The sequence below is a fragment of the Bufo gargarizans genome, chromosome 3 (assembly GCF_014858855.1).
Source record: "Bufo gargarizans isolate SCDJY-AF-19 chromosome 3, ASM1485885v1, whole genome shotgun sequence".
In the NCBI taxonomy this organism is placed as follows: domain Eukaryota; kingdom Metazoa; phylum Chordata; class Amphibia; order Anura; family Bufonidae; genus Bufo; species Bufo gargarizans.
In genome coordinates this window covers 32,740,464-32,754,912 of record NC_058082.1, presented here as the reverse complement: position 1 = coordinate 32,754,912, position 14,449 = coordinate 32,740,464, and the positions used below count along the sequence as shown (strand labels likewise).

Genomic DNA, 14,449 nt, shown 5'->3' with positions numbered 1-14,449 from the left:
ATGCCAAACATAGTGGCTGACCTTAGTATTGCAGCCCAGGCTAATTCACTTGAATAGGAATGAGCTGCACATAGGTTGTGTGACCAATGAATGTGATGTCACTGGCCTAGGAAGAGGCTGCAGTTCTCACTGTAGGACTGCAATCTCTTCAAATCGATGATCGATGGAAGCACCAGGAGTTGGACCCCCATCGATCAGGTATTAATGACCTATCCTAAGGAAAGGTCATCAATGCTTATGCCCAGGAAAACCCCTTTTTCTGTATCTATATAGCAATCATAGCTCCATTATTCCCATACACGGCTCCAAATATTCTGCTGAGATAGTTTATTGATTCCCTGCAGCCACCACTAGGGGGAGCTCAGGAGCTTACTGTGTTATTTTTGTGTTCAGTGTATAACATTATGCAGTTAGCTTCTGATCTCCCTCTAGTGGTGACTGAAGTAGGGTTGCCACCTTCCCCAACCAAAAATACCGGCCAAGTTAAGCCACACTCAAAGAGGGTGTGGTTGTGGGGGCGTGGCTTAACATGGTCGCTATGTCATAATGTGGCTCCCAGTATTATTAGTGCCCTCCAGTAATATTAATGCCTCCATTAGTGCCCCCGGAATTGAAAATTGCCCCCCATTAGTGTCCCCCTTTAATATTAATTCCCCCATTAGCGCCCCCCACAATTAATAGTGAGTTTTTTTTTTCTTAACACAAGTGGGGGAGGGGCAGGAGTTAAAGTCTGCAGTAATGAGCGCTCCACAATGGAAGCCTGATTAGTAACAGTCCATATATGAATACCGGCAAAAATAATTACTGGTAGAAAAAAATTACCAGCACCAGCACTAAATTACCGCCTTGGCCGGTAAGTTACCGGCCAGGTGGCAACCCAAGACTGAAGGGAGCCTGAATTTTATCATTAAAGGGGTTTTCCAGAAATTAAATATTGCATTGCTGACCTATCATCGGGATAGGTCATCGACACGTGATCGGCTCCCCGCACCCCTGCCGGTCAACTGCTTGACGGGGCCACAGCCCTCAGATGAGCAGGGCTACCTCTTCACCATACACCAAGTACAGCACCGTACATTGTATAGTGGCCATGTTTGGTATTACAGCTCAGTCGCAATCACTTGAATAGGCCATGTCACTGATAGATGTGATGTCACAGGCTCTGGAGCTCTGAATCCTATTAAAAGACATAAAAAAATTATCAGCCCAGAACTTTTCACCATTTTGGGAGAAATCAAATACATATCAATTTACTTTTAAGGACTGCTGCTATAGTCAGGTGTGACCCTACGTGTGTAAATAGGAAATAGATGACTCGTATTTCTGTGTGATTGCTCCGGGTGGACCTCATTTAAAGGGGTTTTTATACTTTCTTCTGCCAAACGTTTGGCCTAAAGGGATTCATTCATCTCTTCCTTCCATAGCCCTCCCACTAATTTTCAAGAAATACGCCTTTCTTATTGCAGGCACACTGTATTCACCTCCACTCATCCAGAAAATCTGATGGTCCAGCACACTGCAGCGTGCACTGTATCCGGGAACCTGCTATGGTCCATTGTCCACCATGTGAGATGTAGTGATGCGGTGCAGTAATCAGCGCTCTGTCTCTTCTTCTCTCTTACAGTACATCCACAAGTTCCGCACCGCCGTCCTTGTTGTGCAAGTGATTCGCAACCTCATAAAAATTTATAGGTAAGAATTTCATCAACTCCAAAGGTTTAACGGCTAAAATAATAATTACATGTAGCGGTAAAATAATTGGTGTAAATGAGAGGAATTAGACATTCTGTAACAGAGGGAGCTCCATTTATTCAGCTGAATTGGCGTCTCCAGAGTTTAGCATGATTCCTGAAGAGGTTATATGGTTTAAGAGACACTTTGGGCAAAATCTGAATATTTTTGTATTCCTTGGAGTGTTCAGCAATCCCACCACTCTCACAACTAATTACAGTGTTTCTGTAACATGCACTCCCAAAATCGCATTTTTACAGTTTACATATGCAATTTATCCATATAAAAAAACAAATTTTGAAATTTTATTGCATTACTTATCCTGTATTTTGCTCCAGAGCTGCACTCGCTATTCTGCTGGTGGAGTCACTGTGTACATACATTACATTACTTATCCTGTACTGATCCTGAGTTACATCCTGTATTATACTCCAGAGCTGCACTCACTATTCTGCTGGTGGAGTCACTGTGTACATACATTACATTACTTATCCTGTACTGATCCTGAGTTACATCCTGTATTTCTTTTATTAAAATTTTAAAACAAACAGATAAATAAATATATAAAACAGAGACCAAACCAACCATACAGGACATGATGCTCCTCAGCGCGGCGCAGACAGCACCGGTCCAGCCCACTCGCCACAGAACACCAGCTATGTACAATATTTACAATATCTATGTACATGTACTAACCTTCCTGATCCGGTTGCACCTACCTACACTTAACAAATACAGAAGTTAAACTTACAAAAAGCCCACCCACCACCACCCCAATGCAACACACAATTTTTTATTTTTTATTTTTTATATTATATATATATATATATATATATATATTTTTTTTTTTTTTTTTTTTTTTGTTTTGGGTCCCTGAGCTGGTCCCGCATCCCATGCCCCCAGTACATGATAATAGACGTCCATCAACCAGCCCAGGATTTTCTTTTTTTTTTTTTTTATGTCCCAAAGTCCCCAATGTTCCATGGAACCCTCCCCCCATTTACCCACCACCCAACCTAACACTACACCCGACAACTCAACCTATACAAATATACAAATATATATAGACATAAAGACATATAAACTACATTACATAGTACATTACATAGTAGACCTTAACCTCACCACCCACCGTGAGGCTTTTCAGCCACACACAACCCATTAAAGCCCAAGTTTGGCGCCTGCAAGCCCTATGTCCTCATACAGCCACCAAAACAAAACAAAAATCTACAGTGTCAGCTTCAGCCCACCACCGGGAGGGGAGACAACAGGCTAGGGTACCCTAAAGGCAAAACCCCTCCAGAGGAGAGAGGCTCTACCCGCCCCCAACCTCTCGTACTCCAGAGAGCGCACCTTCACCAGGTCTCCGAGAATGTTCCTAACCACCTCATCCTCGGGGAGGATTTTGCGTTGCGTCGAAACTAAACACCGTGCATGCCACGTGTAGTACCTGACCACTGAGCTGACTAGGAATAAAGTGCAAAGGTCCCTACCACCCAGGTGTCTGAATGCTCCATAGGCCCATTCCGCATAGGAGAGAGTGACCAGCCTAGGCCAGCCAATGGAGGTCCCCACCCTGGTGTAAACCTCTGTGTTAAAGGGACAATGAAGCAGGAAGTGGTCCATGCTTTCCAGCACACCACCGCACTCCTCACGGGGACACCCCCTGTCCTCAGAGCTCCTACACTTCAGATTGTCCCTCACACACAGTTTCCCATGGAAGCAGCGCCAAGTCAAGTCAAAGAACTTCAAGGGGATCCTATTGGAATTTAAAAGCCGTAACCCAACCCTCAGATCCCGACCTGGGCAGTCCCTGAGGGCCAGAGGTTTCTGGAAATGGGTCAACAGAACCCTCTGGTCAAGGAGTCTCCTTGACTGAGTCCTGATTTCCCACATCCCCAGACCCCACCGACGTAATACCTTCAGAACCAGGGCAGCATAAGCCGGGAGATGCCCATGTGGTGTGCGGAGATCCTTCACTTGCCCCCCTGTCTCCCATTCCTGGAAGAAAGGCCGAAACCATCCCCGACAGGAGGCTACCCACAGAGGAGCCCTCTCTTGCCAGAGGTTCGAGAGATTAATCTTAATAAAGGTGTTCACCAGGAACACCACAGGGTTGACCATACCCAACCCTCCTAGTCTCCTCGTACGGTAAGTAACCTCCCTCTTGACAAGGTTCAGTCTGTTTCCCCATAACATCTGGAAGAACAGACTGTAGACCCGAGTCCAGAAAGGTTCCGGCAAGACGCACACACTGCCCAGATATAACAGCAAAGGGATCAGGTAGGTTTTGATAATGTTCACCCTTTCCCTGAGGGTTAAAGACCAACCCTTCCACTGGTCCACCTTCTGAGCGGCAATCTTAAGCCTGCTATCCCAGTTTTGATGGGGGTAATCCCCCTGGCCAAATTCAATGCCGAGGACTTTTGTAGATTCCTGGGGCTCTGGAAGGGTGTCCGGGAGATCAAAACCAGGATCTCCACCTCCCAGCCAGAGACTCTCACACTTATCTCGGTTGATCTTGGACCCGGATGACTCTGAGTAGCGCTCTACCTCAGACAGTACCCACTCTGCCTCCCCTCTCGAAGACACAAAGATAGTTACGTCATCAGCATACGCCACCACCCTCAGTGTAGTCTCCGGAGCCGCCCGGTCCATCCCGATGCCCGCCAACGGCCCACAATCAACCCCTCTAAGGAAGGGATCGATCGCGAACACGTACAAAAGCGGGCTCAGAGGACAACCCTGGCGAACCCCAGATCCCACCCCAAAAGGACGCCCAATCCAACCATTCACAAGCGGGAAACTCTCTGCCCCTGCATACAAGGTCTTAAGCCAATCAACAAACCCCCCGGGCAGGCCATATCTCAGAAGGACAGACCAGAGGTACTCGTGGTTAACACGATCAAATGCTTTTGCCTGATCCAAGGACAGCATGTACCCCTTCCAGTGACCTGCCCTGCCCTGCTCCACGGCCTCCCGGACACTGAGCACAGCACTAAAAGTACTGTGGCCGGGAACAGAGCAATGCTGGGCCCCAGAAAGGAGCTGGGGTGCAAACTTCACCAGCCGATTAAATAGCACCTTTGCCAAAATCTTTCTGTCCACACCGAGGAGCGCTATGGGACGCCAATTCTCAATGTGGAAAGGATCTTTACCCTTTGACAGGATGATCAGGGCCGACCTCCTCATTGACTTTGGTAGAGTACCCGAGGAGAGACACTCATTTAATACCTCAGTCAAGAGGGGAACTAAGGTGTCCTTAAAGGTCTTGTAAAACTCAGATGTTAAGCCATCCGGACCAGGTGATTTTTTGGGAGCAAGCCCCTCAATCACCAGACTGACTTCCTCTTCACTGATCATTTCCGTCAAACCGTCAAGAGAGGGGTCTACCCCTGGTTCAGGGACAGTTTCAGTCAGGAAAGCCGATATCTTATCACGATCAAGATCCCTCCTTGCCATGAGATGTGAGTAAAAGGATCTGACAACCTCCAGGATCCCTGATCTGGACCTTCTCAGAGAACCCGTACTATCAATCAGTCCTGACACAATCTTACTACTCACTGACATCCTGCAGTTTTTGTAAGGGTCGGGCGAGCGGTATTTCCCGTAATCCCTCTCAAAAACCAAAGATGCGTGCCTATCGTACTGACACCTCATAAGCAAAGACTTCACTCTGGAGATCTCCTCACGGCTACCCCCAGTCGAGACAAGACGTTCGAGTTTCCTCCTCAGGCCCTGATACAGGCGATACTTACTCAGACTCCTGAGGCTCGAGAGCTGGCGGAAGAATCTCCCCACCCTTTCCTTGAAGATCTCCCACCACTCAGACTTACTGCCGCAGAGATCCAGCAATGGTACCTGGCTCTGAACGAAATCCTCAAAGGACTGTCTTATCTCCGCTTCTTCCAAGAGAGACGAATTGAGCCTCCAGTAGCCCCTTCCCATTCGGGGGGTCTCTGCAACATTCAGAGAAACAAAATCATACAGTGGTCGGAGAACTCCACCTCCACAGCGGACACGGCTGAAGAGACGGCTTCCTCCTTTAAATAAAACCTGTCTATTCTAGACCTACAACTAGCCCTATGATAGGTGAACCCCGGGTGGCCTGGGGTGTGCCGGAAGTGGACATCCACCAGACGAGCCTCACTAGCTATTTTATTAAGCGCAATGCTGTCGTAAGTCAGCTTGTCCCTGGAACCTCCCCTATCCTGGGGCCTCGTGACAGTATTGAAGTCCCCTCCAAAGACCACCTGCCGACTTGTAAAAAGATAGGGCTTGATCCTCATGAAGAGACACTTACGGTCCCACTTGGACTGGGGACCATAGATGTTAATTAGACGAAGTTCTTGTCCCCTCATGAGGACATCCAGGATCAGGCACCTCCCCATTTCTAATTCAATAACCCGTCGGCATTCTACCGGTGCAGTAAAAAGGACTGCCACCCCGCTATACGGCTCGGCCGCAAGAGACCAGTAGGAGGATCCGCGTCGCCACTCCCTTTTAGCTTTAAATACAGATGCCAAATCTGGCAGCCTGGTCTCCTGCAAAAACAAAATGTCAGCTTCAACCCGGCTGAAAAAATCAAAGGCCGCAAATCTAGCCGTATCTGACTTAATGCTGGCGACATTAATGGACGCCAGCGTCAACGGAGTGAGTGCCGCCATCATGGGTGATTGAATTAGATGGCTTTCTTTTCCCACTGCCCCCACCAACTTTTTCATCAGATGATGGCTTACCCCTCTTCAAACAAACAGATGTGTCCATTTCACCTCTGCCCTTGTGCTCTGACTCCAAGCCAGCCCCCACCCCTGAGGACATGTTTTCCCCAGTAGAAGGAGGCTCGGCGTCCCCCGCAGGCCCAGGTGTCACCGCGACTCCCGAAACCTCCCCACCGGCTCCCTCCCCTGAGGAGGGGGAGGTGTCACCAATGGCTTGGAACCGGTTTGAGAGACTAATCAGAGGGGGGTTGGTTGTACCTTCCTTTGGCATCTGGCGGGTGGGAGAAGATCTTAAATCTCCCTTTTTCCCTGTACGTTTATTACCCTGCTTTTGCCATCCCCCACTTCACCCGTCATGGGGGGATAATGAGGAGATGGCACCTTCCTCTTCCTGGATCCTCCTAATTTCCTCATCCAGCTCACTGTCCCTTTGGGCCTCAGCAGTAGCAGCAGTCTCAGGGGTGAGATCAGGGGTCATCCCAGCTTCCCCAGTTGCCTGAGGTTCCCGGGATTCACCCATCTCCCTCTCCCTTCGGCGATTTTCCTGACGCCTCAGTTGGGCAGGCGTCTTTTGCTTACTTTTCTTCCCTGGCCCCTCTGTTCCTTCACTTCTGCCAGCCCCTGCCCCAGTAGAATTGGCCTCACGGCTTCCTCCCGCCGGGGCATTGACCGCATTGGCAAAGGAATGAGGGCAGCGACTGAATGGGTGACCTAAGTCACCACACAGGTGACACCTAATCTCTGCACATGATGCAGCGAGGTGGCCAATCTCCCCACACAGCGCGCACTTCTGTACAGTGCAGTTAGCACTGAAGTGTGTGGGGCTGCCGCATCTGTGACAGAGCTTCGGCTGACCCTGGTAGAAAATCTGGATGCGATCCCTTCCAAGGAAGGTGGCAGATGGTATGTGAGTAACTGTGTTTCCTAAAAGCCTAAGTTTTACCATGAACGTCCAGGCCCCAGACCAGATGCCATGTTCATCCCTGTTCTTCTTGGGAACCTCCACCACCTCCCCATATCGGCCGAGCCACGTCATGATGTCAATACACGAGAGTGACTCGTTACGGGTTAGAACGGTCACCCTCTTCACATTGTTCTGACGAGACACTGCCTGGACGGCAAAATCTCGCCAGCTGGGCTCGTCCTTTGCCATCTCATAGTTCGACCAGAAGAGCTCAAGTCCCTCCGGCCGAACAAAGCTGACATCGAACTCAGGGGTCCCATAGGGATGTATCAAGGCGTAGATGTCTGTCGCCTTGAAGCCCATCTTTAGAAGGAGCTCAACAACTTCTGATCTTGAAGGACATGTATCACTGCCCCTCCACCTCAGACGGACCACATTCCTACGGAGAGCACCCTGCCCAGCTGTCGGGAGGGACCACGTGGTCTCCCCGCTCCTTTGCTCTCGGAAGGCTGAGAGGCCATGCCTATCTATCCAAAAGGATAGATCAACCTCCCTCCCCTCTACATTGATTGTGCTCTCCCCTCTCTTTAGAGCCTCCAGAAGACGCCGCTGCAAAACGCCGTCCCCAGAGCCAGAGGACAAGGAGGGTCCCCTGCTCACCCCGGCCGTGACAGTAGCAAAACTGCGCACAGGGGCTGCCACAGCCGGGGGGGCAACCGGACCAGGTTCCACACCCTCCCCGCTTACCAAAGACCCTCCACCACCCACTTCCATATCTTCCATCCCCAAACCAGCCTTACTTACAACAGATTCTGCGACCTCCCTTCCTTCCCTCCTAACACCATTCACTCCACCATCCAAACCCCCAGACATATTTTTATTAAAAATAATTTTCTGCCCCCCACCTGCTCCCTCACTCATACTGGCTGAACAGGTGTGTTTTGGTGTAATTATTGGTACCTCAGCATCACTGGGCCCTGGGGTCGGAGCTGCCCCCAAAAGACAGACCACAGCCCCAACCCCACTTTTATCATTGCCCTCCGCTTCCTCAGTATTACCATTTACAACTTTTGGGCGCCGCTGATCCATTACCGGGCGCCGCTGATCCAAACGCTGCTGATCTGTTCTTTCATGGCGCCGCTCATCTGGACCAGCAGCGCCAATACAAAACAAAGGCTTTGGCCTCAGTTCTTGACCTTCATTGGGAGGCGTAACCGTCATAGCTCCGACAGCTCCTTCATGCCTCTGCTGGCCCGAGGGAACAGCGTCATCAGCGGTTGGAGCCATCGGAGCTCCTGCAGCCATCTGTGGCGTGGAGCCACCCCCTCCTCCCATCAGGGAGCAAACTCCAGCGCCAGAGATTTTTCTCTCATCCTCCGCAGTAACCTTCCTGTCCGGCTTTTCAGCCGGTGTCGCACCAGCTCCATCCCCGTTACTGCAAACAGAGACGGAGCTCACCACCATATCGGATACCTCGCTCTCCCCTCTCTCCTGCACCGAGTCCACTGCAGGACACGGGCTGGGCTGAGAAGAGGGGCTAATACAGTGAGCCGGCCCTGCGGTCGACCCGGGGGTCCCAGGGAGGGGGGTGTATACATATCTTACCTGCTCCTGGAGCTTGGTCTTCTTAGCCTTTTTCTTTCCTTCCCCAGGCGTCTCCGGTGGCAACTCATCACCAAAGCATAAGTCCTGGAAACGCACTGGGGACTCCAGGAGCTGGATCTCCTCCACTAGGGCCCCTCCCGGGCCGCAGGTCTCATACTCATCCCCCGAGCCGCAGCTGGGTGACCTTGCTATTTGGCGTGCAGGGGGCCCACTGTACGGAATCTGCTCCTGCAGGCTGCCAGGTGGATCTTGCTGGTCATCATCATCATCCTCCTCCTGCACGACTGGTTCCTTCTCCACCGGGCTGTCAGGCTGCTGCCCCATCTGCCCCTTCTCCTCCGCCATCTTCCGAAAACGTTCCTCGTTTAGGAGTTTTTCCTTAAACGGGCCGCTTTTATCTCGGAGTACAGTCCGCCTTTGCTCAATCTCGCCAATGTCAGCTTGTAGCTGCTTTATTTGGCTCTCCAGCCCCTGCTTCTTCCTCTTTGGGGCCACTCCAACACAAGACCTCAAGCCGCGCAGCTCCTCCCGGAGCCTCCTCAGGGTCTTAGTCGCGTCTTCGTACTCACGGAGGTGGCTCATGACCCGGGATCCGTAGGTGGAAATGGACTCCCGGGCCCTCAGTACGCCCCAGCCTTCCTCCTCAAGATCTGCTTCACCTCCGTGAACACTCGGCTTTTGCTGGGCCCCGGAAGGGCCACTCTCACCCATGCTGGCATTCGGGTCCTCCTTAGCGGATCCAGCCTTGCGGCTCTTCCTACTACCCTCAGACTCAGGGGAGACAGAAGCCACATTACTGCGACTCCTGCCAGATCTTCTTACCCCTGAGTCCTCCATGCAGGCCAAACGCTGGCTTCTCCTGTCCCCTGAAGGCCTGCCGCTGGGAACAGGAGCCTGGGGCTTGCTTCCCTCGCTCATGCCTGAGAACCCACTCTCCCCCTGGGGAGGAGAGAGCCGGCCTCAGGTGGATAGATTTTCCTCCAAACGCTCAGGAGCAGCAGCAGCAGCAGCAGCTACACACAGCCACAGGCGACCACACCCACAGGTAATCGCAGCTCAGGAACAGCTGGTCCAGAGCTGCACTCACTATTCTGCTGGTGCAGTCACTGTGTACATACATTACTTATCCTGTACTGATCCTGAGTTACATCCTGTATTATACTCCAGAGCTGCACTCACTATTCTGCTGGTGCAGTCACTGTGTACATACATTACATTACTTATCCTGTACTGATCCTGAGTTACATCCTGTATTATACTCCAGAGCTGCACTCACTATTCTGCTGGTGGAGTCACTGTGTACATACATTACATTACTTATTCTGTACTGATCCTGAGTTACATCCTGTATTATACTCCAGAGCTGCACTCACTATTCTGCTGGTGGAGTCACTGTGTACATACATTACATTACATAATTTGTCCTGTACTGACCCTGAGTTACATCCTGTATTATACTCCAGAGCTGCACTCACTATTCTACTGGTGAAGTCACTATGTACATACATTACTTATCCTGTACTGATCCTGAGTTACATCCTGTATTATTATACCCCAGAGCTGCACTCACTATTCTGCTGGTGGAGTCACTGTGTACATACATTACATTACTTATCCTGTACTGATCCTGAGTTACATCCTGTATTATACTCCAGAGCTGCACTCACTATTCTACTGGTGAAGTCACTGTGTCCTTACATTTAGTGTTGAGCGAACTTGTGATTTGCAAGCTCGGCGTTTGGGTTATCTAAGAATTCCGTATTGCATTTCGTCATAATAGAAGTCTATGGCCATCATAGACTTCTATTCTGACAGAATGCCACTTATAGGCTTCTGTGGTGTATGCCATGATAGAAGTCCGTTACGAAATCCATAACGGAATTCTTAGATAACCCGAACCCGAATGCCAAAAACTTGCAAATCGCAAGTTTGCTCAACACTCCTTACATTACTTATCCTGTACTGATCCTGAGTTCTATCATGTATTATACTCTAGAGCTGCACTCACTATTCTGCTGGTGCAGTCACTGTGTACATACATTACATTACTTATCCTGTACTGATCCTGAGTTACATCCTGTATTATACTCCAGAGCTGCACTCACTATTCTGCTGGTGCAGTCACTGTGTACATACATTACATTACTTATCCTGTACTGTGCCTGAGTTCTATCATGTATTATACTCTAGAGCTGCACTCACTATTCTGCTGGTGCAGTCACTGTGTACATACATTACATTACTTATCCTGTACTGATCCTGAGTTACATCCTGTATTATACTCCAGTGCTGCATTCACTATTCTGCTGGTGCAGTCACTGTGTACATACATTACATTACTTATCCTGTACTGATCCTGAGTTACATCCTGTATTATACTCCAGAGCTGCACTCACTATTCTGCTGGTGCAGTCACTGTGTACTTACATTACATTACTTATCCTGTACTGATCCTGAGTTACATCCTGTATTATACTCCAGAGCAGCACTCACTATTCTGCTGGTGCAGTCACTGTGTACATACATTACATTACATAATTTATCCTGTACTGATCCTGAGTTACATCCTGTATTATACTCCAGAGCAGCACTCACTATTCTGCTGGTGGAGTCACTGTGTACATACATTACATTACTTATCCTGTACTGATCCTGAGTTACATCCTGTATTATACTCTAGAGCTGCACTCACTATTCTGCTGGTGCAGTCACTGTGTACATACATTACTTTTCCTGTACTGATCCTGAGTTACATCCTGTACTACTCTATACTCCAGAGCTGCACTCACTATTCTGCTGGTGCAGTCACTGTGTACTTACATTACATTACTTATCCTGTACTGATCCTGAGTTACATCCTGTATTATACTCCAGAGCTGCACTCACTATTCTGCTGGTGCAGTCACTGTGTACATACATTACATTACTTATCCTGCACTGATCCTGAGTTACATCCTGTATTATACTCCAGAGCTGCACTCACTATTCTGCTGGTGCAGTCACTGTGTACATACATTACATTACTTATCCTGCACTGATCCTGAGTTACATCCTGTATTATACTCCAGAGCTCCACTCACTATTCTGCTGGTGCAGTCACTGTGTACATACATTACATTACTTATCCTGTACTGATCCTGAGTTACATCCTGTATTATACTCCAGAGCTGCACTCACTATTCTGCTGGTGCAGTCACTGTGTACATACATTACATTACTTATCCTGTACTGATCCTGAGTTACATCCTGTACTACTCTATACTCCAGAACTGCACTCACAATTCTGCAGGCTTCAGAGCTGAACTCTGCTATACAGGACACAAATGGTTAAACCTTAAGTGCCGGCTTTGCACTTTAACTTGGTGAAGGGCTCTTCTATTATGGTGGGTGATCCACAGCTGGCTGCTCAAACCGCCAATAGTATAATTGGTGTTCAGGGGTCATTGGGGAAGAGGTCAACTATATTGTGGAACCTGTGTTTTATATATATACAGTACAGACCAAAAGTTTGGACACACCTTCTCATTCAAAGAGTTTTCTATATTTTCATGACTATGAAAATTGTAGATTCACACTGAAGGCATCAAAACTATGAGTTAACACATGTGGAATTATATACATAACAAAAAAGTGTGAAACAACTGAAAATATGTCATATTCTAGGTTCTTCAAAGTAGCCACCTTTTGCTTTGATTACTGCTTTGCACACTCTTGGCATTCTCTTGATGAGCTTCAAGAGGTAGTCACCTGAAATGGTTTTAACTTCACACGTGTGCCCTGTCAGGTTTAATAAGTGGGATTTCTTGCCTTATAAATGGGGTTGGGACCATCAGTTGCCTTGTGGAGAAGTCAGGTGGATACACAGCTGATAGTCCTACTGAATAGACTGTTAGCTGCTTTTTTCTTGCCATAATACAAATTCTAAGTAAAGAAAAACGAGTAGCCATCATTACTTTAAGAAATGAAGGTCAGTCAGTCCGAAAAATTGGGAAAACTTTGAAAGTGTCCCCAAGTGCAGTCACAAAAACCATCAAGCGCTACAAAGAAACTGGCTCACATGCGGACCGCCCCAGGAAAGGAAGACCAAGAGTCACCTCTGCTGCGGAAGATAAGTTCATCCGAGTCACCAGCCTCAGACATCGCAGGTTAACAGCAGCTCAGATTAGAGACCAGGTCGATCCCACACAGAGTTCTAGCAGCAGACACATCTCTAGAACAACTGTTAAGAGGAGACTGTGTGAATCGGGTCTTCGTGGTAGAATATCTGCTAGGAAACCACTGCTAAGGACAGGCAACAAGCAGAAGAGACTTGTTTGGGTTGAAGAACACAAGGAATGGACATTACACCAGTGGAAATCTGTGCTTTGGTCTGATGAGTCCAAATTTGACATCTTTGGTTCCAACCACCGTGTCTTTGTGCGACGCAGAAAAGGCGAACGGATGGACTCTACATGCCTGGTTCCCACCGTGAAGCATGGAGGAGGTGTGATGGTGTGGGGGTGCTTTGCTGGTGACACTGTTGGGGATTTATTCAAAATTGAAGGCATACTGAACCAGCATGGCTACCACAGCATCTTGCAGCGGCATGCTATTCCATCCGGTTCGCGTTTAGTTGACCATCATTTATTTTTCAACAGGACAATGACCCCAAACACACCTCCAGGCTGTGTAAGGGCTATTTGACCATGAAGGAGAGTCATGGGGTGCTGCGTCAGATAACCTGGCCTCCAGTCACCGGACCTGAACCCAATCGAGATGGTTTGGGGTGAGCTGGATCGCAGAGTGAAGGCAAAAGGGCCAACAAGTGCTAAGCATCTCTGGGAACTCCTTCAAGACTGTTGGAAGACCATTTCAGGTGACTACATCTTGAAGCTCATCAAGAGTGTGCAAAGCAGTAATCAAAGAAAAAGGTGGCTACTTTGAAGAACCTAGAATATGACATATTTTCAGTTGTTTCACACTTTTTTGTTATGTATATAATTACACATGTGTTAATTCATAGTTTTGATGCCTTCAGTGTGAATCTACAATTTTCATAGTCATGAAAATAAAGAAAACTCTTTGAATGAGAAGGTGTGTCCAAACTTTTGGTCTGTACTGTATATGTGTGTAATCTATCATTGTAGTCCTGCATATGATGAAAAGGAGATGACTGCTGAGCAGTGATTTTTACAAGTTGTGATTAGGGATGAGCGATTCGACTTTGGATTACAGTATTAGAATGTATTGACTCCGATGAGCCGAAGTTATTTCTTCGCGGAGTCTCGCGAGACTTCGGGTAATAACTTCAGAAATTAATTTCTACTGTAAAAAAACCTTTTACTGAACTCTGTTTCGGTTCCAAGTGGAAATGGTTTTTTACAGTACAAATTGATTTATGAAATTATTACCCGAAGTCTCACGAGACTTCGCGAAGTAATAACTTTGGCTCATTGGAGCCAATACATTCTTTTTTCTTTTTCAAAATGTCTTTATTATTTTCTCAGAG

The 14,449-nt window shown here is 48.1% G+C and overlaps 1 protein-coding gene across 1 annotated transcript in view; it reads left to right on the top strand.

Moving 5' to 3' along the window:
* Positions 1-1,579: 1,579 nt before the first annotated feature.
* Positions 1,580-14,449, top strand: part of LOC122931342 (cyclic nucleotide-binding domain-containing protein 2-like) — an 89,187-nt gene continuing 76,317 nt past the window's right edge. The window contains exon 1 of the mRNA XM_044285405.1: positions 1,580-1,692. Coding sequence (XP_044141340.1) covers positions 1,580-1,692 — 113 coding nt within the window. The remainder of the gene's footprint in view (positions 1,693-14,449) is intronic.